The following is a 25,554-nucleotide window of genomic DNA, read 5'->3' as shown; positions in this document are numbered from 1 at the left end:
TTTTGCTTGACAACTCTCTTCAAGCTGCAGTTCTCTCTGTTGCTGGTGCGGGATTGCCTACCAAACTTTTTCCTTCCACTCAACTTTTTTCAAATATTCTCGGATACGGCATTCTGTGAACAACCAGTCTCTTTAGCAATTGCTTTTTGTGGTTTACTCCCCTTGTTGATGGTGTCAATGAGACATCGCTACAGTCTAAAGCAGTCTTCCCCAGGATATGTAATCTTCTGACCCAGACTGAGAAACTATTCGCAGGCACAGGAAACCGTTGCAGATGTTTAGAAATTATTATCTTATTAGGATGTGACACGTGGAGATGCCAATATTTAACTTTTTAGGATACTCTAATATTCTGAGACGCTAAATGTTGGGTTTTCATTAAGAGTAAGCCGTAAAATATTTAAGTAAATATGTAATTACTTTATATTCACTTACTGAAATAAGAGACAAAAAAATTTAATTTTTCATGAAAAGAAAAATGTATATAAAAGTTATAATGTATAACTGGTATACATTATAGTGTTTTCGAACACCAAAATGTTTTTAAAACACATTAGAATCATTGTGTCTAATGTGTCTAATGTCTTAATCATGTTTTTTTTTATTAAAACATGGGACTATTGCTCCCATGTTTTATTCAAAAACATCAAGCATTTATTTGGCAATGTGCAAAATTATGACATGGAATAAAATGATCCTACATTGTTTTTAGGACACTGCTGGTGTTGGTGAGGAAACCTATCGCTCTTGTTGAAGTAATTATGTTTTAAAAATGCAGCTTGAACGCTATGAGTCTTTTGTCTTTTTCTCATTAGGAGCTGCCACTCGGCTGCCTAATACACTTTTCCTTTTCTTAAACGAAAAACATATTTTACTGTTTGTAAATAACTCCAGTCACAAAAAACACTGAAACTGAAGAAAACCACATAATCAAATCATACTAAGCACTTCTTTGTTTAAAATTGTTGTGTAAATGCATTGATATTGTACTATTTTTACTGTTTTAATTTTATACCTACCTATACTTTGTACATACACCCTTTTGATTTAAATAATTATCTGTTTCACCAGAGAAATAGCTGCCTTCCTGTACTATCCAAGTGTCACCAGTATTGCATTAGTCATTCATTTTCACTCAAGGTTTCTCCTGCCATATCCATGTGTTGGGGGACAATGAGTGCACCATGGCAACAGCCATCCAGGGCCAATGTCAGCACAAGCATAAGCCTCATGCTCCCTATTTCCACGGCCCTGAACATGGCTGTCGGCCATCATCCTCCCAAGTGAACTGCATTACACATTTAAGGGCAAGTAATGTAAAATAATTTATTTGTCCATCCTTGCATGATTTTATTTATAGAGTATCTTGTCCTTATGACATCCACCAACAATTACTTCTACAATAAAGTTTGTTTGTTTTATTTTAAACTTTTACCTTTAGGCAAAACATGCGTGTTGCTAAAAATGATTGTTTTGTCAAGCAAATGATCCTAATTTTGAAAAATAAAATCATTTATCTAGGTTAAAAAGATAAATAATGGTGAGTAAAATACTCAATTTACTCAAATACTTGAACATACTGATCATTTTCTTTTCTTCGGAGCTAACAGTTGGGTAAAATGCATAAACATAAAACCCAGGCTAAAATTATGTTTCTGGAACTTCCTCAGATTCTCTAAAAGTCTATGAACCATGTCTAAAAGCCGAGTACGATCTAGAAAACAGGCAATTTAGGTGAAGTCCAGCGACAGCTGGCTGACAGCTACAGAAACATGTGGTTTCTCTGCAACTTGCAGAGGAACATTTATTATGATGATTAGGAATATTTGTAGATTTGAGAAAATCCAGCTAAAAATTTTGAAGTGGAACAATATTTTTGTAAAAAATAATAATTAAAAATTAAATTAAAGTTGCATGCAAAATAAGGTTGCTGCAGTGGAAGAAGAGAGGATTAAGCGCATCTTTAAAGCTCAAAATTGCATGACACTTATGCTGACGATGAACTGTAATTTTTTTCATTAAAAAGAAGGTTTTCAATTTCTGAAACTTGACCTCTTAAAACATTTTCTCATGTCATATGAGAAAAGCAAGTTTTTATTTGTCTTAGATGAATAAGTAGTACTACAATAAAGAAGCATATATGGAAGTAACAAAGGATTGGGCATGCCCAACTGTTTATTTACTGCATACCCTGTAAAAGTGAAATAGCCTTGAATTGTTTAAATGGAAAAAAATAATTAAAAAGGAGCACTTTTAGTTACCAAGAAGAGATCAGGGGTTTTCACTCAGACAACACTTTATTAATTCTTTTAAGATGGAGAATAACAAGCAGTGTTTGTTCAGTCTGTCTGTTCTAACTAGACAGAGAGTCACTACCTCCTTGAGATTTCTCACAGGGAGTCTGGGAACCAGCCTTTCTGACTCCGATCAGCAGCAGTGTAACTCTAAGGATGTTGACAACACCTTCAAAACCTTGAAAATAGAGGAGCGCTTCATTCTTATCTCCAAACCCTCCCTAAGTTTCAGCAGAGTGAAAATACAGTAAATACTTCTTTTCAGGTTACACAGACAGTTAAGAAGAAGATATTTTCAAAATTCCTGGAAAAATCATGAAATCCTTTAATCTAATATTATCGAGCCTAATCTGAAGCTGTACTTTCAGATACCTGTTGTACCATGCTACTGAGAATCTGCAATACTGTTGTTGCCTGAAGACAGGCGTAATCAGTATTACGCCTGTCTCAGTGTGTGCACACAGCAGTGTATATTTTACACCATCTACATCAAGTTCTCATGGGGGAAATTGTTTAGGAAGCCGTTGAGTTAATTAATTTACCCCACAATCTGCTTTGCCATTCACAGCAGTGCAAACACACAGAACATGCCAAGGGGAACACATTTGCAGCAGGTATGATGAACTCTTGGGTAATGGTCTCCAGAGCTTAAATACAGGTGAGCTGCTAATTTCCTTCACAGGTTCAGTGCCTGCTTGTGCTGCTCCCCAGTGCAACCCTCACATTGGCTGTACTTCTACTTACAAGTAATTGATTCATGTTACGGTTATTCACAAAATTATAATTCTCCCTAAATTGCAATATTTCTCATGGAGAAGCACATTTATGTGTGTACATTGATATTCTCAGTATTTGATCTTTAAACCATGCCACATTATTTTTGGAGTCTACTTTTTCAAAATTGTCACGTTTCATTTGAAGCAAAAAAGAAGAAAAAGAGTCCATGGTTACTCTTTGCTTGCAGAGCCATCTTGTGGAAAAAAAGTGCAATTACAATAGCAGTCTCTGTTATACATACAGTACGTATGCCATGAGTGTCAAGCTAATATTCATTTTGGGCCACATCAAGGTCAAGGCTCTCTTTGCATTATTAATAAGTTTTAAATTTTTAATTTGATGTGTGCCTCAAGTTACTCTTGTTACCATTTTTAATAATCTGTATGTCCCATAAAAATGATTGAAATCAAACTTTGACTTTGACTAGATCTTAATTTTGAGAAGCAGCCCCTCAGCATGATTCTGCCAGCACCGTGTGACACCTTGGCGAGGTTGTATTTTGTGGCAAACAGCAGTTGGGATTTCCTAAAACTGTTTTTAAATGATAGCTTTCTCTTTCCACTCTTCAATTAAGGACAGTGTAAGAGCCAAAAATGTTAGTTTTAACATTGTTTCTTTTTTGTATGCTTTTTGCATATTTAGATATTGTCTTTACAGTAAGGTTTTATTTTACTATGTTTTTTATAAAACAGCGCCACCTAAAGGACACAATTGTATATATAAAAAGGGCGGTGTCACTTAAGAGTAAAAAAGAAAAGAATGTTGGCTGTAGTGTGGTCGCTTAACCTCTACACAGTTTTTGACCGTTAATTTTAAGGATGCTGTGCAAGACAAAATAATTTTCATGTTATGCCAAAGAAAGTAAAGTTCATACTTTGTGTGGAACCGTAAGTATTGTTTATTATTTAATGCACAAGACATATCAATGAACAGAAACGCGTCAACTAAGAAGAGATAAGCTAACCGATACTAACAAAGAAAACTGAAGCTAATTTATCAATATAGTGGCTTTATAGAAAAGAACAAGTAGCCACTACAGACAGATTAGCTACGTGCATGACTTATAGTAGTGACAGCAGATTTTCCCACCTGAGCTGCCGATGTGTGCTCCCTTGACTTCCCAGGTTCATGATCTTCCTCCCAAGACGTCGAACTTATAAAGCTACATAAGGGCCACAGAGAAACATCCAGGACTCCCCTCATGATGTAAGGTTAACCGACCTATTTCAACCCAAACCTATAGATGACAAACAAAAAAACCGGGACGATAGTAAGGAGGTGAGAACTGCCATAAAGTCAGTATAGAGTTGTGGCCCTGCTTGACAAAGCTTGCTCTTTTTCTGCCACTAGATGGCATCCTTTTTACATATTAAAACCTTATCAGGTTTTATGTATGTTTAACCTGCCTAATAATTTTGATCTTCTGCAAAACCAGAAGTTTATTTTTTGAACCACTCTTAATTGAGATTTATCTTACAAATTTTCTAATTAATTTCGCTTTACTGCAGATATCTGATCATCTGGAACCGTTCTTTGTTAGGAAAAGGAAACAACATCACTTCCTACCAGCATCCTGATTTTATGCAGGTTGCTGCAGTTAAAATACTGAAATACAGCATTACAGTGTAGTACTTTAGCTGCAAGAGGGTCCTGCAGAGGACGGTGAGGGGAGCTGAGAAGGTGATTAGACTATCTCAACCCTCTATTCAAATTCAAATTCAAAAACACTTTATTAATCCCAAAGGGAAATTAAATCAAATTAAATTCAAGGTCTGCTTCAAAGTTGCTGCAGAAACAAGGCTCTGCACATAAAAAAAAAAATCTGGAAATTTTGATGTGGGTTTGTATTCAGTCCCATTTAAATAAAATTCAGTACAACCATTTGCTTTCAGAGGTAAATGGAGTCCACATGTGTGTAATTTAAATTTAATGTAGCTGTTTTGTGAACTGCAGCCATCCTGCTAACTGTACCTTCAGCCTATTGGAAGCAAATATCCGACTGAATAGTGATAAAATCCCTCTATCACGTCCCTGTGAAGTAAAGAACCGAACATCTTGTGGTTTAAATGAAATTAAGTTTAAGGCGATCTGCTGAGTGCATCTCGGTTTTCTCCCAGGAGTTGCACTGGTGGCCCTTAAAGCAGAATGACGTCTATTTTACGTCATCTCATGGACGATGATGTTACATAAACGTCCATGTAGGAGTTCAACTTTGTTAAAGTCAAGTTTTCATATGTTAAATATGATGTTGGCTATCTAACATAACTCAGGGCTCATGTATTATTCATAGTACAACCCAATCTGAATATCCATCTGTAGTTAAGCTGAATTAAATCTGGGAAACAGAACTGCTGGATTTCCACTTTGCTGTTAGGAAAGTGTGATGTTTTCTCAACCTACTGTATTAACATAATATATATATACATATATATGTAATTGGTTTAATATATCATATAAAACAAGAAGAATAAAACAGTATTAGTAATTATAGTTTAGTGCTCTGCACTTTTTAGTAAATGAACAATCATCAAGTGACATAGAATTTGGACTACATTTACTTTAATTAAAATGTGGCTGATTTAAAACTAGCATTCTGAATGCGTCCCCTTTTTTATTGTATTTTGCTTTAATTGTTGTTTTATCCAATCAATTCCTTTATATTTTGAATATGAACACAAAACTATTAAATGTAATTTTTTTGTCAGACTTATCCAGATCTCAAAAATGCATAAATCAAATTCTATATTGTATAAGATCTCTGTGTATGAGTCTCTTTGAAAAGAAGACCAAGAAACATAGTTGAGGAGAAAGTTGTGGAGAAGTTTAAAACAAGATTAGATTTTAAAACAATATCCAAAGCTTTGTTCCCACACAGCTCTGTTCAATCTATCATTTGATAATGCAAAATACAAATTTAAATAAGGTGCCGGCTGTCCACCTCAACATTGATCAGAGCAACAGAAAGAAGCTCCATGGTGAATCTGGAGGAGAAGCGACATAGTTCAGGTGGGATAATCTGTTGACATGAGAACAAGTAGTCATGTGCTTCACTTGTTGAACTTCTATGGAAGAGTGGCAAGAAGAAATTTATTGTTGAAGACACCGTAAGTTATGTTACAGTTACAGTTTGTTGCAAGCAATGTGTCTCTGCAAACCCAGAGGGAGGAAGGTACTCCTATTAAATGTGACCACATTTAACTTTTTAAAGTGGTACGTATGAAGGGAAACACACATCTCACATCACCCTGAACACATCATCCCCAATGTGAAACTGGAAGAAACCCTGTTACAGTATCCAGAGAATTAAAAAGTGGAGCAGAGGATCACCTCCCAGCAAGACAGTAAACCTAACCACTAATGTAGTACATGTTACACACAAGTGGATTCTACTTATTCATTTTGAAGGGAATTTAATTTTGGGGGTATTCAAATAAAAAAGGCTAAATGCAACCGGTTCGAGCATAAAATATGCGCAAGTTAAAACCAGCTCCCATCCTATCATCTCTAGTATCTGTGAGGAAAACATGTAGAGATCCAGGTTTAATTCAAAGTCAATTTCCAGAATCAAAACTGAGCTTCTGCAAATTCGGACAGAAAGATCCCGTTTCTCTCTGTCTCTTCTACAAAGACTTTTTAAATTGCTTGCCATCTGACTTCCTCTTAACTGAAATATTCATACAAGAGAACAGATGGCATCCTTTGCTTTTGCTTCCTTTTCTCGTCCCGTGTGCACTTTTATGTTGTGAGTGAGCTTCTTGTGCGCCGCTACACGTGTGTAACCTCCACTCGTGTAACTTGGAAGTGCCTGCAGACCCTTTTGCTATGCATCCTTAAATTACCGCTGAGCAAGGAGTTTCACACTGCGCTCTTTAAAGCGGCATCTTTCAGCTTCAAAGGCAGCAGTGTCTGTCTTTTATATTAGCCTTTCATCTTTTAAAGAAATCTCCACACTGCTCTTAATTTGTCAATCTTTATTGGAGTTTTGCCAGCCGGCGCTGCAATATTATGAGTCAGTCAGTAATGGCTTTAGAATTATGAATTCACTTTAGTCACACAAACACAACCCAGAACATCTCCCTAATTGATCTCATCTGAATTCACTTCTAGGCGTCAGCTAAATGGTGAGGACCGGAGCAGTCCTCGCTCGTTAATGAATGCGTAATCAGACCAGTTCAGGCTTTTTAAAGATTAATGATTAAAACTGAATAAACTGGCGTTCCCACAGCTTCACAAAAATAACACAAAAAGAAACTTAATGTGTAATCGTGCTTCATAAGAGAAGCACTCAAACTGAAGAGAGGACTTGGATGAAATGGCAAACATTAAGAAGATGGTTTAAATAAAAAAAAACAAAAAACATTTCAATAGATTTACAGATCAGATGAGGCAGCGCGAGCTTTTTACCTTTTTACACTCAAGAGCTGCATCTAAAAGTGGTGTTTTTTCTGTTTTTCTGTGTTTTCCCACCTTTAAGGCATTAACTGGGTACATGCTTGGAGCTGTGGTTCCACACCTGCATTCTGGTGTCCCTGGATGAATTCATGAAAACAAAGGGAAATAAATTAGAGGGAGTGAGAGAGAGAGAGGGGAAGAAAAAGACGTTCATTATTTTCAACAACATCTGTCTAAAATGGTTAAACATGATTCACTGACTCTGATGCGTCTGTGTGAAAAGCACTGCATGCATTTCCATGCGGCCTCACTATAAAGGGAACAGAGGTGCAACATGCGGATGTCGTATTACATTAGTCAGAGGAAAATGGCATATTAGGTATGCACCGATGGGTTAAAAACAGGTGAATAAAATCAGCCTTTCATGTAAGGCGATTAACCTTCGACATAAAAGATTTGAAAAATAATATCTGACAAAGCTGAACAAAGGTTAGCAAAAAAATAGCTAAAAACACTTAAAATGTGTATTGATAGATAGATAGCATTTATTGTCATTGAACAGAATTCAACGAAATTTCCATTGCAGCTCCCGTGCAAAAGGTCAAATATATACAGTATAAATAAACAAACACACAATAATAATAATAACAATATATACAACTAAATTAACTAAAGGCACTCAACCACACCAAAGAAGTAGCAGCAGGTTGAATCATTGTTTCTAAACTTTAGGTGTTTATCTTTAAATATATCTCATGGGGAAACAACAAACTGAAATATATCTATAATATGTTCCTCATCTTTCAAAACTAATGCATCTACAGAAGCAAGAGTTTCAGAGTATGTATCTACTTGCTTTGCAGATCTGTTGAAATTATTGCAAATTCTTCCATACAAAATAGCTTAGGTTTAATCATGTAGACCAAAGAGGATCAGTAAACATACATAATTAAAATGATCAAGAATTTGTCATGAATCTCAAATGGATTTAGCTCAGAACTTTAATTAGGCAGCTCTAACAACTGTATTTGGTTTGATCTACACAGATTCACTGTAGCTCTGATATATGGGTACACGTCAGTTTTTAAATTAAAGCATAGATGCATTACTTTAAGCACTCACTTACAATTCTGAACATGTATCTACACAGAGTACTTAATAGGTGACAGAGAAATGACAAATAACAATAAGCAAACTACAAAAAACCTCCAAACAACTGTGATGCACGCTACTGTCCTCTCCACAACTGGTAATTATCACCACTGAGTCATTCATCAAATAACGATAATGTTTGTTGTCAGCACAAGTAGCACAACTTTCGTTAAATTAGATTTTCGTAGGGGTGCTTACAGCAGGGATCATTTATCAGTTAACATGCTGATCAACAATGCAGAACATGTTGCATCCCCTTACTGAGATGAGCCATGCTGTAATTACCCAGGCTAGTGTTTGCAATAAAAGTTGGTTTGGAGATTAAAAATGTTTACTTTGCTCCCTTACTAAACGTTGAAATGTTGTGCATTATTGCAAGGTTTAAAAGGATTTGAACTGAGAAATCGGCTGGTTTGAGTGACAGTTATTGCGTGAAGACACCCTGTTATTTACAGGAGGAGAGAAGTTTTTAAAATAAGATAAATGGGAGCAGAATTCCTGCTTTGGCTCTAAAAGGAAAACATTTTTGGTAGAGATATTTTAGATGTTCTTCTGGGCTGCAACAGTGAGCTAAATGTGAGAAAATAATAGGAAGTCAAATACATGACAGAAAAGCTTTTGTGTTTATTGTTTAGATGAGTAAAAATCCACGCCATAATGGGACATCCCAGACTAGGAAATGTGTCTTTTAGAAATCTCATCCTTAAAAACGGGTCAACTATTCTGCAGGAAATAGATACTGTACATTATTAGCATTGCTAACTTTGCCTGGCTTATTGTTGGGGTTCTTAGAAATAAATCATGAATTTTCCTACAACACTTTGCTAAAACATTGGCACTAAACTAATTAAAAATAAAGTTTTGCTTCACAGTAAACAGAAAACATCAAATACGCTCATCCTGGTTTGTAAAATGTTGACAAATACATACCACACCATTTTAAACGAATGTAAAGTTTTGTAAGAAAAGGTAGCACTCTCCTTCGAGCCGGATTCGAACCAGCGACCTAAGGATTCCCGTGAAACCACTACAGTCCTCCGCTCTACCAACTGAGCTATCGAAGGGAGATACAGAGAACTGACAATTTCAAAACATTGGAAGTGTAAAAGGGTGGTTACAGTGATTTATACAAATCCTGTTAGTTTTATCGCTCGCATTATAATACAACATTTCAGAGATGATTACGGAGTTCGTGCACTTTTACTAACCAGTCTTCTGTGTCGCTAACATAAGTTAGCATAAGCTAATTCGCTGCTTTTGCTAGCTATAGCAAAAGCAGCTATAGCTAGCTTTTGCTGTTTTGTCAACCCCTGTATTGTAAATAAAGATTTTCTTCTTTAAATAGAAGAGCTCTCGCTTAGTGTGTGAGAGGTAGCGAAATCAATGCCCGCATTCTGCAAGCTTTTCTTTATTATTGATCTAAATTCTATGTTCACGGCAACTTGAAATGTAAGAGTAGCCCAATAACAGCTAAGACACGTTGTACACTTTAACTGGATGCTCAACTTAAATTGCCAATATTTAGGTAATCTTTACCTAGCGTTTAGAGAAAGACCAGTCATGTCATTCCTTAAATGTTCCATGCTGTAAGAAATATTTTCCAGATTTTTATTCATACTCTTAACAAAATATTTAAAATGTGTTAACTTATTTCACAGTTTAAATAGCTTTTTGTAACAGTTTTATGACCTCCCTTTTCACTTGTTCAGACGTATATTCATATCTGTGAAACATGTAATTTAGCATCCTTTTCTTTTTTTACCATCATGCATATAAAGACAACAACAAATATAACTCTTAAATATTAGCAGTGGGGATTACTTTTACTATTTTCTCCATCTGCTCCAACCTCTTCTTCTTATTGTATATATATATACCGTTTTTTTGTGAAAACTGTAGTCATCTGTTATAAACCTTGTATTGTTTTTCTCTTGTTTTTAAACTTTCCCACAGTTTCTGAGCAAGACTTGGCCGATCCCTCTTGTTTTCTACTCTGAGATTTGCAGCTACTTCATCTGTTTATTTATATGCTCCAATATTCACAATCAAAGTTTTCGTATAAACCAAAAAAGGATATATGGAGATTAAATCTTGATTTGTGAGCTTAGAGATTGGGCAAAGTTATCATTCTATAGTGAAGAAAGTTAACTTCAACATCATTTTGTCACCCTCTACAGGGTGTGTTTAGAAGCTGTTAGACAGCTGTTGAATACTGAACTGCTCTGTTTCAAATATGGGCAAGGTAAAAATGGCAAGCCAAACTAAAAAAAGAACTGACACCAACTGGGTTGGACCGAACACCCTCTTCTCTTGACCGTGTGACTCAGCGTCTGACCGTGTTTTTCTTTGTTGCGCAAACCTTTACCAAAGCTGTGGTTTGATTGCGTTTAGGTGCAGTTTAAAATTGTTTCCCCAACGTTAGCGCCATGGACAACTTGGAGAAGCAGCTGATATGTCCCATATGCTTGGAAATGTTTACAAAGCCTGTGGTCATCCTACCCTGCCAGCACAACCTGTGCAGAAAATGTGCCAATGATGTTTTTCAGGTAAGCAAACAAATAAAATCAATTTATTTTTGCTTTAAATCAGACCAAAAGACAACTATGGAGCATTGTTATTTATGTCTGCCATTTGAATATTAATATTTTAAAGTTCTTTCCTAAAAAATGTAAGATATTAACAGCTTAACAAGCTCGTGTCTAGATGACAAGTGAACTGCCAGTTTAAAAATACTTAAATATTTATATGCTTTGTTGGAATATTATTAATGTAATAAATTAAAGGTGCAAATTCTTTAAAATTGTTCCAAAGTATTATTTGTTTGCATTTACTCTTCTCAAAGTGTATAAAGGAATTAGTAGTTTTACACAGCATGGATTCCACATTGGTATTGCTTTCCTGTTAATCTCTGAGATTAACGTTTCATAACTGTTTATTGAAGAGATCTATTTATCCATCACAGCCCTGTTAAGACACTAAAAATAAATTCTGAATTGCTTTTGCTTCCAGGCTGCAAACCCATATCTCCCAACCAGAAGTGGTTCGCTGACGTCTGGAGGCCGTTTCCGATGCCCGTCCTGCAGGCACGAGGTGGTTCTGGACAGGCATGGTGTCTACGGCCTGCAGAGAAACCTGCTGGTTGAGAATATTATTGATATGTTCAAGCAGGAGTCAAGCAGGTGAGCCCAAGCAGCATGCAACATCCACAGATTTGAGTGTATTATATTGTGATTTTATGATAGTTTTACACAAGTTTGCACTTAAAATAAATGGGAAACTTTCATTGTTTTCTACTGTAAAACAGTATATATACGAAAAATGCGCATTCATCTTCAACCGCCTTTACTTTTGTACCTCTAAGTAGAAATAAGTCCTACCAATTCCCTTCTAAAGTCAATTCACCAGTAAATAAATTACACAGGAGTTTAACTGAATCACAGGATAACCACAGCTGCTCTGTCTTGTCTAGCTGTCTTTCCATCAACTTTTTCTTTTTGAAGAAGAAGAATTGCATTAGGAAACAGTAAAATTGGAAACAGTAATGGAAACAGTAAAATAAAAATAACTATGTTTTTTGGTTTGTGCTAGTTACCTCCATGTGTATCGTCAAACTCTGTTGATATCATGCTCTGCGTAGCCTGGTTTGATTCACTCCAAACCAGTAGATTAAAACAGCCCTAATTTATATTTTCCTTTTTTTCTGATTTGCAACATTTCAAAAGTTTGCTTAAAACTTTGCCACTGAATAGCCAAAAAGCATAAAACCTACAAAACCCTAACTCATAGATTCCAGATGCTTCACTTAAGACAAAGTAAAGAGATTGTGACCTAGTTTTGGAAAATCAAATCATTGATCGTTTTATGGTATCAGAAGAATGAGCTTTCTTATTACTGCAGAATTACTATCACATCCACTCCTGTGCACTGATCAGCATCCAGCTATATCGATTACCTTGTTGACATTGCATGCGATAACAGAAAAAAAAAAGCGGCCTGACGGCTCGTCGATAATCTGCTGAGGTGTGTAACAGTGACATTATCAAAGCAACGTCACATGTCACATTAGTATGGAGTGAAATGACAGAAAGGTGTTGCTGTTTTCCTCACACCTCAACAGCAGCAGCGGCCCAACACAGGAGAGGAAGGAAGAAACGCCCATGTGCGACGTTCACGAGGACGAAAAGATCAACATTTACTGTGTAACCCACGCCGTGCCCACATGTTCGATGTGTAAGGTGTTCGGAGCCCACAAAGACTGCGAGGTGGCGCCCCTTGGCACTGTCTATGAGACGAAAAGGGTGAGAGCTTGGAGGTTTTAGATAATGGTCTTCCTTCATCACAATAATTGTTATGAGTACAGTTGAAACCAGAAATGAAGTTACACACAATATTTAGAAGGCATTTATGACTTTCTTCAAATTCTGAAGATTACATCGCCTCAATATTTGCTAAAATTACCTGTGATGCTTGGGTGAAAGTAATACAGAACTCTGTGAACCACATCGCTCTGGCCACACCTGGTCGCTCCAAAACATTAACTTTGTTGTTCTAGGTTACTTTCTAACTAATTTGGAGCAATATTTAGGGTCACCCTCCATTTTGAGGACTCATTTGCTCACAGGTTTGACTGAAACAAAGACGAGTCTTCAATATTTCCAAAGTATTGCCTTTCCTCGTGATATTTATTTTATGAAGTGGAACAGTCTCTCTTCCAGTAAAACACTCATAAAACATGATGTTGCTGCCAGCGGGCTACTAATTTGGGATGGTGCTGTTAGGGTTGTGACCTTCCCCCCTTTTTCTTCAAATTTAACATTAGTCATTAAAGCCAAATTTTAGTTTTATGATTATAGGACCAAATGACGAGTCTCCAAACATGTTCTTCCAGATAACATTTAGAAATTTTAATCAGATTTTTTATGCTTCTTTGCCAAGTGGCCTTTCAGCCGGTGTCAGGACAGGACACAATTTTCTCTGGATGATGTCTGTCTTACCTACTTCAGGCAGCAAGTCACTCTTGTTCTGGAGCGACTTGCTGCCTGAAAATGCATGTCTGCATTTTGTGCACAATGCAGACATTGTGCACAAAACCCACATTCATCCTTGAGACACAGACTGTTACTCCTTACGTGAAACCTATTATTGTTGGACAATCCTATGATTGCACTGTTGGAAATGATAGATGAGGAACCTTTCTAGGGTTTGAATTTTATCAGTGATGAACCAGACTTCTGAAGGTTCACCGTTCTTTTGATACCTAGCCTGGTTTCTTTTGACTTTTTTGTGATGTTATATACAAGGTAGGAGAGTCACAGGTGTGCCTCCATTTAACATCTTCGGCTTTAGGAAATTATTTAAAGACATAGTAACCCTATTTTGTGTAAGTCTTTTTATGCCGCGTTTATCAGCATCTGGTTTTAAGTTTCCCTGATTTCAGTCGACAATCCCTCCCGTCTTGCCTTTGTGTCCAGTCTGAGCTGAGTGACGGGATAGCCATGATGGTTGGGAACAACGACAGGATCCAAGGCATCATTAGCCAGCTCGATGAAGCCTGTCGTGTCATAGAGGTCAGTGTTGAGCGACTGCAGCGTCCTGCTGCTCACAGTGGGCTTCAACCTGTGCATGCACTAACCCACCTGTAGAGACTTACAAACTGGTGTAATGTGCCCTTGTCACTGGCACTCTTTTCGCTTTTTTCAGCATGCCTCTGTGGGGTTTACACAAAAGGAGAGAGAGGAAAATTGGTATTTTCAGTGCCACTGTGTTCTGTTCTCTCCCTCCATTCATTCATTTTCCTCTTTTTCCCCTTGCCTCAAACACCTGATTTCTGGTCTGCCCCTGTAGCATGGACAACAAAACAAGCAGAGTAATAGATGGAGAGGAGGACAGGCAGCTTTCCTGTGATTTATATGTGACCGTCAGATTTAGCGCAGAGAAAGCTGGATTGGTTCCAGTTTCCCATGTGTCATCTTTCGCGTTCAGATAGCGCATAAGGAAGGAGGTTTACTGTCTTTTCAGTGCCTTACAAAATTGATCGCACTGCTTAAACCTTTCCACATTTCGTCATAAGAGAAACAGCCGTCATTATGTTTTACTGGGATTTTATGTAATAAACCATAGTAAACTTCTGGTTAAGCTAATAAAAATCTGAAATGCATGATGTGCATTTGTATTCAGCCCATTTCACTCTAATATTATGAAGTCTAAGCCAGTAGAGCCTATTACTTTCAGGTTGTTGGCAACTATGAATCAATACAAAGAGTGGTAGTCTTCCATTCATAAACTTGTCAGCTTAAATTTCATCGTTCTCGTCTGCAACATGTTGATGTGCCCCTTGGCAAGACTCTTAACCTCAAATTGCCTTTTACTCTGCAGACTTGGCTGTATTAAAAAGTGCTTTGTGGGGTTAGTCTGAGTTCAAAAGCACATTCTGAATTCATTCCATTTACCATTCAGAAATCACTTGAGGAAAAAAAGAGTCCACCTGTTAATAATTTGTTATTTGTACAAATACAGTACAGACCAAAAGTTTGGACACACCTTCTAATTCAATGGGTTTTCTTTATTTTCATGACTATTTACAAGGCAAGAAATCCCACTTATTAACCTGACAGGGTACACCTATGAAGTGAAAACCATTTCAGGTGACTACCTCTGGAAGCTCATCAAGAAAATGCAGAGTGTGTGCAAAGCAGTAATCACAGCAAAACGTTGCTAATTTGAAGAAACTAGAATTTAAGGGGTATTTTCTGTTGTTTTACACTTTTTTGTTTAGTGCATATTTCCACATGTGTTATTCATAGTTTTGATGCCTTCAGTGTGAATCTACAATGTCAATAGTCATGAAAATAAAGGAAACTCGTTGAATTAACAGGTGTGTCCAAACTTTTGGTCTGTACTGTACATCTGTTCCTTAAAGGCTTTAGATGTGTGTTAGAGAACATCAGTGAACGTGTTATTGAGTAATGTACTATCCATCATCCAAAAATAGAAAGAGTATTACACAATGACAAACGTACCAAGACATGGAGAAATTCAAAGTTGTGTCATTAAATACATGTTATTAGGAATACAACATATAAAAAAATAAAATAAAATAAGGCATAAAAGTATGTATTTTGAGCACATTTAACGAGCCAAATGTGTTCATAATGTTAAAAGTTCTGCAGTTTATGCAAAATAACAGAATTTGTTTGTGTCAGTGGCATTACTAAACGATCACATTTGTTTTTAAATTTATGTTTAAAATAGAAGTATGAAACAGCAAAGCTGTGTATTATTTGTACTACATACACAGTAAAAATCATGTTATATGTCCTAATCCTAGTTTGTTGTAAATAAGTTAACTATGACTAAATAGTTGTCTGGAGCTAGTACTAGTAATAAAACTAGTACTTTAGATCAAAATTGTAATTTTCAGGAAAACAGTAGCCAAATAAACAAGAGTTTATTAAAGTAAATTTAGCCTTACAGTTAAGTACTTTAATCAACAAACTTACTCAGTTAGTAACATCCAAATGACTGTGAAAAAGAAACTAATAAACTCTTAAAAAGTACAAACTAACATGACTTGATCTACAGGAAACAACATTTTAGTCTCTAGGCGTGTAAAAAAAATATAAATAAATAAATAAATAAAACATTAATGTTGGACAAACTATACCAAGGTTGAAAGAGAATAAATACTTTTCCAAGGTAATGTAAACAAAAACGAAAAACACAAAAAAATATTTAAAATAAACCTCTTTGATTTTCAATATTTAAAGCTGTTTTCTCCCACAAATTACATTTGCATACACTCACTCAGCTAACCTGAATTATTAATGTGGATTGAATTTCCCATCTTTCCCACACATTTTCCTATGTTTCTTATTCCCCCCTCGTCTCCCTCTCCCAACCCCAGGAGAACGCCCGGAGGCAGAAGACGAAGGTGTGCGAGAAGTTTGACCATCTCTACTCCGTGCTGGAGGAGAAGAAGAGGCAGATGAGTCAGAAAGTGACGGCCGAGCAGGAAGAGAAGGTGAATTACATCCAGGGCCTCACAAAGAACTACGGAGACCATCTTGAGGAGAGCTGCAAGATCGTGGAGAGGGGGATTCAGACTATGGAGGAGACAGAAATGGCTCTTTTCCTTCAGGTCAGGACAATGAGTTGACTTTAAACTTTGCCAGTTTAAAATAAACTCTGCCTTTATCATCTAACACTGTGAAGTTTTGTCTCTTCCAGAATGTAAGGGATCTCCTTAAAAAGTGAGTACTTGCTTAACATCCATATTGTTATACAACTGCCAGGCCAACAACTTCATTTCTCCTGTGTGCTCCTGTGGTTTTAAAACTTTTTCATTGATTTTCTCGTGAATGATTCACCACATCCACATCTGCTCTTGCACCCAAACGCAGCTAATTCACACCTTCTCTCTGATGTGAAAAATAATTCTGCGAAATGTTGCGAATCACTATCTAGAGCGGAGGCATCCTGAAATAATCCGCTGGAAGTGCTGAAACTCACAAATGTATAAATACACTTCGAGACGTGTTACTTTGAGCGCTTGACGCTGGAATCTAGTCAATGGGTGTGCTATTTTAAATAACTGCCCTCAGAATCGAAGACGCATCCAGCACGGCACACTTGGACAAAGTTGAGCGCGGCTATGAGAAAATGGATCACTACAAAGTCGACTTCAGAAGAGAACGCAAGGCTCTCAGCAACCTCAACTTCATCCCAGGTGAAGGGATGTAGATTATTTACGAGGTGCATCTTTTTTCCTTTGCTTACCTGCATTTTGTCTGAACGTTGCTCACTTTGTTTTCGCAGACGATGACGACGAGAATGAAGAAGGAGGAGACGGAGAGGCGGGAGAAGGTGCACGGACTGTTTCTGGAGGGGCTGCGGTTTCAGCCCCCCCTGCACAGCCCAATGCCCCCCAGCAAATAAACCCCTCCCTGAGCCCAACCAGGAGCACTCCTTCCACCTAACTGGTAGAAAACATCCATCTTAACGAGCAACTGGAGAGCTGCTGCTGCTGCTGCTGCTTCATGTTGACTTCTGATCAGTTGTGATCGGCCGAATGAATGCAAGAGTCATTTTAGATCCGTAAGAAAGGAAACGTCTGATTTGAAGCTAAAGGAGTAAGATAATCAGAAAAATCAGTCTTATTTCTTTGCATCATATTTATATGTTTTAATTCCCCTGTTCAGCTCATTTTTGATAGGTGTTGCGTTGCTGCTGGCTATATTTAGAAATGAAATAAATTTTTAAAGCCGCTGACCTTTAACAACTCACTGTTAAAGTACGTAATTAGACGCAAGAAGAAAATTGGTTCTCTCTTTTGCTTCTTCCTTGTTGTTTTTATGGCAGATATAACTTTATGTGGGCAGCAGAAAAGTGAGGAAAAATATCACTGTGACATTTCAGTGTTTTACTGCCCATTTATTCACTTTTTGTCACATAGCACAAGGATGTTTTTCAGTATTTAATGTCGTTTTGCCATTTTGTTATACGTACATATATTGTGAAATTAAAATGTATTCAACACTTTACTACTGACACTGTACTTCAAATTTCTCATTGTAACATTTACATGTGCATCTAATTACATGAGAATATACTTTCGTAATTCAATTCAAAACCAATTTGCACTCATTACACACAGAGTGATATATTTCAAGTTATTTGTGTCAATTTTGATTGTAGCTTTCAGCAAAAAATAAAATAAAAAAATCAAAAATCTTTCTTAAGACCAAAAGAGAAAATTATTACATATATATATATAATTGTTGTTATGGCTTGCTGAAGATTGAGCTTGTTCAGAGTCTTGCTTCCAAAGAAATTAATGGGAAACTGAGTGGAAGGAAAAAGTGTGGAAGAAAAAGTTGCATAAGCAGCAAGAATAACTGCAGCTTTAACTGTGAAGAAAAGCCTGTACTCAGATGTACCCATGATGTGAGCTGCAGCTGGGGGAAATCAGAAAGAAATCAGGGTCCAAGAGTTTTATGGAAGAGTAAAGTGGCACAAAATCTAAATTGCTTGAGGTCCAGTGTGGTGTTTCCACAATCAGGGATGATTTGGTGTGCTGATGGTGTTTGTTCACCCATCACGAAATCAGGAATTTTTTTGAGTTCATGTTTTCCTCTGCTGATAAGCTATATGTAGATGCTGATTTAATTTTCCAGCAGGATTTGGAACCTGCAAGTACCAGCTGGCTCAGCTGACCTTCACCCCAATTCATGCTAATGCAGACACAACCACATATTGATGGTTTATAATGTGCAGCACATTACTTTCACCAGGCCAATATTTATGTATTAAAAATCCTTTATTTGTTCTGATTTTGACATTTTCCAATTTTACAAGAAACTAAACTTTGGGCTTTAATTAGCTGTCAGCCTCAATAAACAATTTAGCAAAAATAAACACTTTTTTATAAGTTTAACTTTTTGAATTGCAATATTAAAATAACTTTTTCATGATGTTCTGATTTATTGAGCTACACCTGCACTTCTTATTTGACTGTTTTTGTCTATCACTGCGTAACCTTGTTCAGCTGGAGTTTCTGTCTGAATTTTCTTGTTTCCCACCTCAAAGCCAGCTCAAGGGATTATACGGCCGTCCAGCTTGTGCTCACGTCTCAAGACCGCAAAGGCTCTTCGTGGTCTCACCTTGACATAGCTTCACTTCCGAGAACGTCCATCACTGAATCCCATCTAATCACTGCACAGCATCAGTCAGTGAGTTGGATCCTTTACAAATGGGCCCAGTGCAGCACTACGGGCTCTTAGTGGACACGTGAGCTATAAGGGATGAGTCACTCAGTGCACAGATCTTGTTCAGTGTATCCTGCCTCTTTAAGGTCAGAGATCAACACAGAGGCACACATATTGTGCTTAGCATTCATTAGTGGTACATATCTGAGCTCGGGTTGCTTCTTCATGGTATAATGAGAAATGCCTCTTGAGGTTGCAGAGGGAATTACTCTACTGTTTCCACCTGCAGGAGCTCCCACCCATCTGAAAATTGTTGCCTTTTGTTTGTGTTTTGGTTTTACTATTTAATCCGTATAATTTAGATTTATCATTCAAGCTGCACATGTCTAAAATCTTGAAAATAGATTTGACTCCCACATTTCGTTGGAGCTTCAGTTTACTCCTGCAAGGATATTGACAGAGAAGTGTAAGCTTTGCATTTGTTTATTTTTTATTTAAAAATATAAATATAAGACGTGTCGTTGCACAACAGAAAAAAAATGGCTGGTTGCACGTAAGTTTATTAACAAACATAAATATAAATACAGCGGTTCATAATCTAAAACAAAATACAAATTTATATTTGAACGAAAAGAAAAGTGCATCTTCTGAAACTCTACAAATTCGACACCAACATCAAAATGGCAAGGTATAACCGGACCAGTCCAGCCCGTTTACGCTCCATCATTTTTAGGTCAAAGCTATGAATTATAGAGTGATAAAGCAGCACTATATTGCACACAGCATGTTTTTGTGCTAATAAATGCAGAACAAAATAAAATAAAATAAAACATAAACAGAGGGAACTGAGATCTTTGGCGGGCTGGAGAGATGGTTTCATTTCCCAAACAGCTCCATCATCCTTCTGTTGTTCTGCGCCTGCTGGGCCAGCTGTTCCGCCTTGGACATCTCCATCATCTCCCGCAGCAGGTGGAAGGTCAGGTCCAGGGATATCGGTGGGTCTTCGGACCTCCTCCCCCTCTCCATCGACTCGTCCCCGCGGTCGGCGAAGCCACCTATGAGCGCTCTGATGTTGCCAACTTTCCCCTGCAAGAGGCGCCGCGTCAGCTGGAGCTGCTGCGCTCTGTTGAAGATGGATGGGGATCCGCCGGGATAGTACAAGGATGGGAAAGAGTTAGAGTCCCCGTTTCCCAGCCGGATGAAGTACTCCTCTCCGAGGCGCTCCAGAATGGGGCCAGACTGCTGCTGCTGCTGCTCCTGCTGCTGCCGCTGCTGCTGTTCGGAGTTTTGGCTTTGGAGAGCGGGGATGCGCAGGGGACCGCCTGGGCTCTCAATAGCCCGACATTCGTAGCGCGGTAAGAAGGCAACGAGCAGAATAACGGTGGTGCCGAATAAATTGAGCTTCATGTCAGGATTTCAGCTGGGAATCTGGGAAGAGGGGGAAGAACAAAACGCATTTAGGATTCCTGTTTGCTGCGTAAAGAGACAATTACGCACGGAAAACACACCTGAAAGCAGCCATTGGTGTTCCAATTAATGTATCTATCATTTCTGAATAAATTCTATCTAAATAATAATCATACCTTTTCATGTTAGAGTAAATAAAAATGATCAAGTTTTTTTTTTTTTAAATCTATGCGTAACCTCGATTGGTTAAGATTTACTACTGAGATGTTAAAAATTCAAAAAGAACCAAACAAATTCAGAGGTAATGAGTTGATAGGCATCTGTCTTTGTTTTAAATGAGAATATAAAACATATCAAGTTAAGTATTAAGCAGAAGGGGGGAAAAAAAACTCAGAAGAATTTCTTTACCTTCAGTACAGGTAGTCCAGAAGTCTACAGCCGCGTAGGTTGCCAGGTATAGTTGGCGAAATGCCGCCCTCCTTCACTTCTCCGAAGAGACAAGTATATAGTTACTTAAAGGGAGAAGAGATGCTGAATGGACTTATATATAGCCGCCGTCACTACAAGCGCGTTGCTGCGAGCCCCAGATTGATTCTGCGCGTCCTCGCAGGGGTTGAACGTGAATGGACGCCTCTGACAAAGTGCTTTAGTTCGGATGGGATGAGTCATACGTGAGCGTGCGCGCGCGCGCGCACGAGCATTTACCTCCCCCCTCTGCGCCTGAAGATCAGGCCTAAATAGGTGCCACACCTACAGGCATTTCTCACTGGAAAGGGTTAGTTGGAAATTCTGAGAGCACTTTGCTTAGAAGTTAATGGAAATGTTGGATCAATAGAAGCTCTAAATTGGGTATGTGTTTTTTTTAATAACCATCTAATTAATTCAACGTTTAGTTAGCTGGTTTGCTGCTTTTGATAATCGAACATAATCGAATAATTGCATGGATAGAAATATTCCGAAAGCGAACACCTGCTATATAACAGGTGCATTCAAATTGAGTTATTTCTGCTTGTTGCGCTAAAATAATGACTCTAAAGCAGTTCCTCAATTGACCTGAGCTGCAATTAATGAATGTGCATTTGCAAACACCTCAGGCTCACAGAGAGACATTGGCTCCAGTGATTCATTGCTGCTGCACATATGTACGTCACCACCTCTCCACCTTCCTGACTCGGCCACCTTGTTTTAGAGGGAGCGACGGGTTGGGGTAGGGGGGGGGGTGGCTGCCACCAAAACTTGCTTTCGAAATGTGAAACTTCGCCTTGAATGTTAAATAATTTCAATCTGAAGTGTTGCTGTTTCATTCTTCTTCGCGATTATGTTGTAATACCTCTGCTGATTCGACCCGGTTGCTAATGGTAAAGTGTGTGGCTTCGAAAGAGTTGGAAAAAGTTGGCACTTTTTCACCTCAGCAAAATGTAATCCTTTTAGTAAGTCACCTTAACAATGTGATATAACTTTTCCCATTATTCCTAAAGAATAGCCCAGACATTTTGATCAGGAAAATTATGTTCCAGACATATGCAGGGGTTAAAGTGATTCAATGGATTATGTGCTTTCAAAGAGAAGCAGCCAATCTGTGACAAAATTGTGGAGGAGATATGATTTTTAGGGGGTTTTTTTGTACGTGTAGCACAAGACAAGATTTTCATATGACATATCAACACAAAGTACTGCATAATTTTGCAAATCAGGCCTTTCTGAAAGAGTGTCAGTAAGAGTTAGGAGACCCATTTACAGTTTACTGATAATTCATTGAACATGTGGTATGTGGTACATAACGACCTGCTTGGCTCCACACGGACAATTGCAAATCACCTGGAACTCTCCAACCTTACAGCTAAACATGGTGGTGGCAGCATTATGATGTGGAGAAGGTTAGAGTTGATGGGAAGCTGAAATAGGCTTAAGACAGGGCATTGCTGGATGAAAACCTGTGAGAGGCTTCAGATTATAGTTTGTTCATTGATTTGAATGGCCTAGTCAAAGTGCTGACCTAAATTTAATTTTGCCTGTATTTGGTCCGCTTTAGACGGATCAGAGTTTGTTTCCCGGTGCGGACCTTTTGCTCAGTTGTAAATACAATCAACAAACCCAGAACTGAACTGATTTTTTGAGGTCCGCTTCCAGATGAACTCTGGTGCTGTTCGCTTCTGGAGTGAACGCAGACCAGCCTTGATCTGAGCAAATTACAGGATGTGGGCGTCTATTTGGAGCTTCATGAACCACCGTTGCTGGGAATTATGGGAAAAAAGGGGTCTTCGGTGTTGCTATCACAGCTTATGCAAGTACTGATTATACAGAAATCATTCTGTGCAATCCGCCAATTTCTACTTAGCAATGCATCTTGCTGCTCTGTTTCGTTGACGCCATTCCAGAATTAGAAATATCACAAGACTAAACCTCCATTGAATTAGCTGCTTTTGACCAATTGTCATAACAGTTTCCCTTCCTGGGTTTGTGATCATTTCTGTCCAATAGGAGCAATGGTCGTCACCTTCGTGGCTTTTTTTTTTTTTTTTTACAGATTACAGTCTGCTTCCAAAAAAAGCACAATGTGAAAGGATAAAGTCCTCTTTCACAAAACTTTAAAACAAATTTTTACTGATGTTGTTTCATCCAATCTGACTGAGCATGAGCTGTTTTAAAAGGAGAAATGTACGTAAATGTCGTTCTCTAGTTGTGCAGTGCTGGTAAGAGACATGCAACTATGAGATTTGATTGCACAAAATATTTACTTGCAGGGATCGAATTCATATTCACTCTATATTTTTCAAACTTTTTCCAAATCACACCCAATAAGCATGTACTAATTTAACTAACAATAATCTCCTGGCGGATTTACTGGGACGTTACCTCCTTATGGTATCCTACAAGTTTCCTGATCGTGAATAATGTTTCTCTTCATGAAGTGACATATTTGGAATTGTTTAGAAATTGTCTTTCAATGCTTCAGAGATTGACGGACAGCAAAACTTGCTCGTCTAATGTCATTCCTGTTGTTTTTCTTTGTTAGACTTGTTTACTCAGACCTCTGTGCTTTAGTCCGGCAAATAGCCAAAACTCGTGCTTTTCTGTAAAACTGTTTTTCATACAGTTTCCTCACTTTGTCAATCTACATGCTCAAGGGGTTGTTGTCAAGTCCCATCAGGAAAAAAACACATGTTGCCTGACACAAATAAAACACCGGCAGATGAGGGAGGGGCTGCTTGTGGACATCTCATGTCACCTCATTTTCAAATCACTGTCCATGGACTGATCACTGCGACAAAAATCCTCTCCTGTGACACCCTGTGCCGGAAACTCAGGATTAAATTTTTATCCCTTTGTTTCCTCAGTTAGAGGGAGTCTCTTAGATGATTGTGTTAGAAAAATGCTTTAGTGGGAAATAGGGATGGGTTTTTTTTTTTAGCTTAATTTATTCCTAACCCAATCAAGATACTTTATTGGGTTTAATCAAATTTACAAAGGAAAATCTCCAAATTCAGTTTCCCAAAGCGACTGATTTATTAATCGGTCATTTGCCTTTCTGTGTCTGATTTAATGCAAGAACAAGAGCTATTCACTTTGAAAGCATTCCCACCTGAATTCAGTCGTGTTTTACTGAATATTTCCAAAGCTGTGCTTGACTTTTTGTAACAAAACTTTAATTAACCAGTCACTCTTTGTGCTGAAGTGCATATGGTGACTGTGACAGCAGAGTTGATGCTTGACACTACCTGACCTGAGGCCTTAAGCTCAGGTGTCCCTCTGGTTTATAGGCCAGTCATATAACTTTTAGCAAAACACTTGACCTTTTTTATTACAGAAAAACACGTGGAGCATTTTCCAGAAATATAATTTACTGTTATAAACCTGGTTGTGAACCAAACCCCTAACCTGTCATATATAGCTTGTGACTAATTTAATTCATTTTAAACTACGGTCATTCTAGTGAAGAATGAACTAATCACTGACGATGAAAAATTGAACCAGTCTCATAATCTGTCAATAAAGACATTAATTGATTAATATAAAGATTAATTATTGACCTTTCCAGGATGTTTAGCATAACATTCATTAAGCAGATGTGGTTTTCTATAATCTTCAAAACAAACAAAAACCTGAGGAAAATTAATAATTTACTACAAATTTAAATGAAGTAAAATCCCACACCACACTTGTCTATATCTACTTGTTTCTAATTGACCAAATTAAAGAAAGTACATTAATAGAAAGGGTCAAACAAAGCAAAGCAAGCTTGGGAGTGGTAAAAAGAATGGGACTCAGTTGTTGAGAAATCACTCTTACTTACTGGGTGAACAGTAAAAAGTTAGTGCCCACCTAACTTGTGGTAGACACTAACTTACCAGTGGTTATTTTCTAGAAACCACTTGCATTCCTGATTTATGGTTCTTCGTCCTCAGTCAGTCTTTGTTCAGCTCTAAAGGTGTTTCTGTCTGAACAGAGCTCACTTCTAAACCAGGAACCAGGAAACCTGCTGGAAAACAGCGACTGTGTTTTTTCTTTATCTACCAGAAGCTTTAAGGGTTATACAAAAAAAAGCCCTTTAAAGGAACCTCATCCCAAAATTAGATTAAGGTTAAATATGACTATTTCCAGGTAATAATTAGCGAAAAGATACTAGTTGAGGCTTTATGAATTAAATTCTTGATCTTAGTATTGACTGACTGTTGTCTGTGTTGAATAAACTTTGTGATACTTCTAAATAAATTCTAATTAGACAAGTATCTTGATTCTTCTTTCAGTAATGATAATAATAATATAACAAAAAGACATTAAGACGTCCTTAAGACTGATTTTAACAGTTTATTAAACTGATGAATTTT

At 37.6% G+C, this 25,554-nt stretch overlaps 2 protein-coding genes and 1 non-coding gene across 4 annotated transcripts; 1 reads left to right on the top strand and 2 right to left on the bottom strand.

The window, feature by feature from the left end:
• Nucleotides 1-9,593: 9,593 nt before the first annotated feature.
• trnay-gua lies at nt 9,594-9,679 on the bottom strand. The gene is given in 2 exon segments: nt 9,594-9,629; nt 9,643-9,679. It is a non-coding gene; the product is annotated as a tRNA-Tyr (tRNA).
• A 1,362-nt stretch (nt 9,680-11,041) lies between these two features.
• Nucleotides 11,042-18,154, top strand: LOC102230448 (tripartite motif-containing protein 55-like). Of its 2 annotated transcripts, none has more exons than XM_023325985.1 (8): nt 11,042-11,161; nt 11,625-11,794; nt 12,733-12,913; nt 14,087-14,182; nt 16,519-16,752; nt 16,842-16,864; nt 17,216-17,340; nt 17,430-18,154. In XM_023325985.1, the coding sequence occupies exons 1-8, from the start codon at nt 11,042-11,044 to the stop codon at nt 17,588-17,590; spliced, it is 1,110 nt and encodes a 369-aa protein (XP_023181753.1). In that variant the 3' UTR covers nt 17,591-18,154. The 2 variants fall into 2 exon arrangements, with proteins under 2 accessions (XP_023181753.1, XP_023181754.1); XM_023325986.1 differs by having other exon boundaries at nt 12,736-12,913; nt 17,430-17,590.
• Nucleotides 18,155-19,870: 1,716 nt separating this feature from the next.
• Nucleotides 19,871-21,338, bottom strand: crh (corticotropin releasing hormone). The gene is made up of 2 exons (XM_005797842.2): nt 21,134-21,338; nt 19,871-20,746 (listed from the first exon to the last, which is right to left on the bottom strand). Exon 2 carries the CDS (start codon nt 20,723-20,725, stop codon nt 20,195-20,197), a length of 531 nt encoding a protein of 176 aa, XP_005797899.1. The 5' UTR covers nt 20,726-20,746; nt 21,134-21,338; the 3' UTR covers nt 19,871-20,194.
• Between the last annotated feature and the right edge of the window lie 4,216 nt (nt 21,339-25,554).

The sequence above is a fragment of the Xiphophorus maculatus genome, chromosome 21 (genome assembly GCF_002775205.1).
Source record: "Xiphophorus maculatus strain JP 163 A chromosome 21, X_maculatus-5.0-male, whole genome shotgun sequence".
Taxonomy (NCBI): Eukaryota; Metazoa; Chordata; class Actinopteri; order Cyprinodontiformes; family Poeciliidae; genus Xiphophorus; species Xiphophorus maculatus.
Note: the sequence above shows the minus strand (reverse complement) of the source record. Positions and strands in the feature narration are given on the sequence as shown.

Excerpts from the sequence above, each read along its gene's own strand:
- crh (XM_005797842.2), bottom strand. The coding sequence starts at position 20,725 with ATGAAGCTCAATTTATTCGGCACCACCGTTATTCTGCTCGTTGCCTTC.
- LOC102230448 (XM_023325985.1), top strand. The coding sequence starts at position 11,042 with ATGGACAACTTGGAGAAGCAGCTGATATGTCCCATATGCTTGGAAATG. Across the intron at positions 14,183-16,518 it reads AAGCCTGTCGTGTCATAGAG|GAGAACGCCCGGAGGCAGAA; the intron begins GTCAGTGTTGAG and ends TCCCAACCCCAG. Across the intron at positions 17,341-17,429 it reads CAACCTCAACTTCATCCCAG|ACGATGACGACGAGAATGAA; the intron begins GTGAAGGGATGT and ends TTGTTTTCGCAG.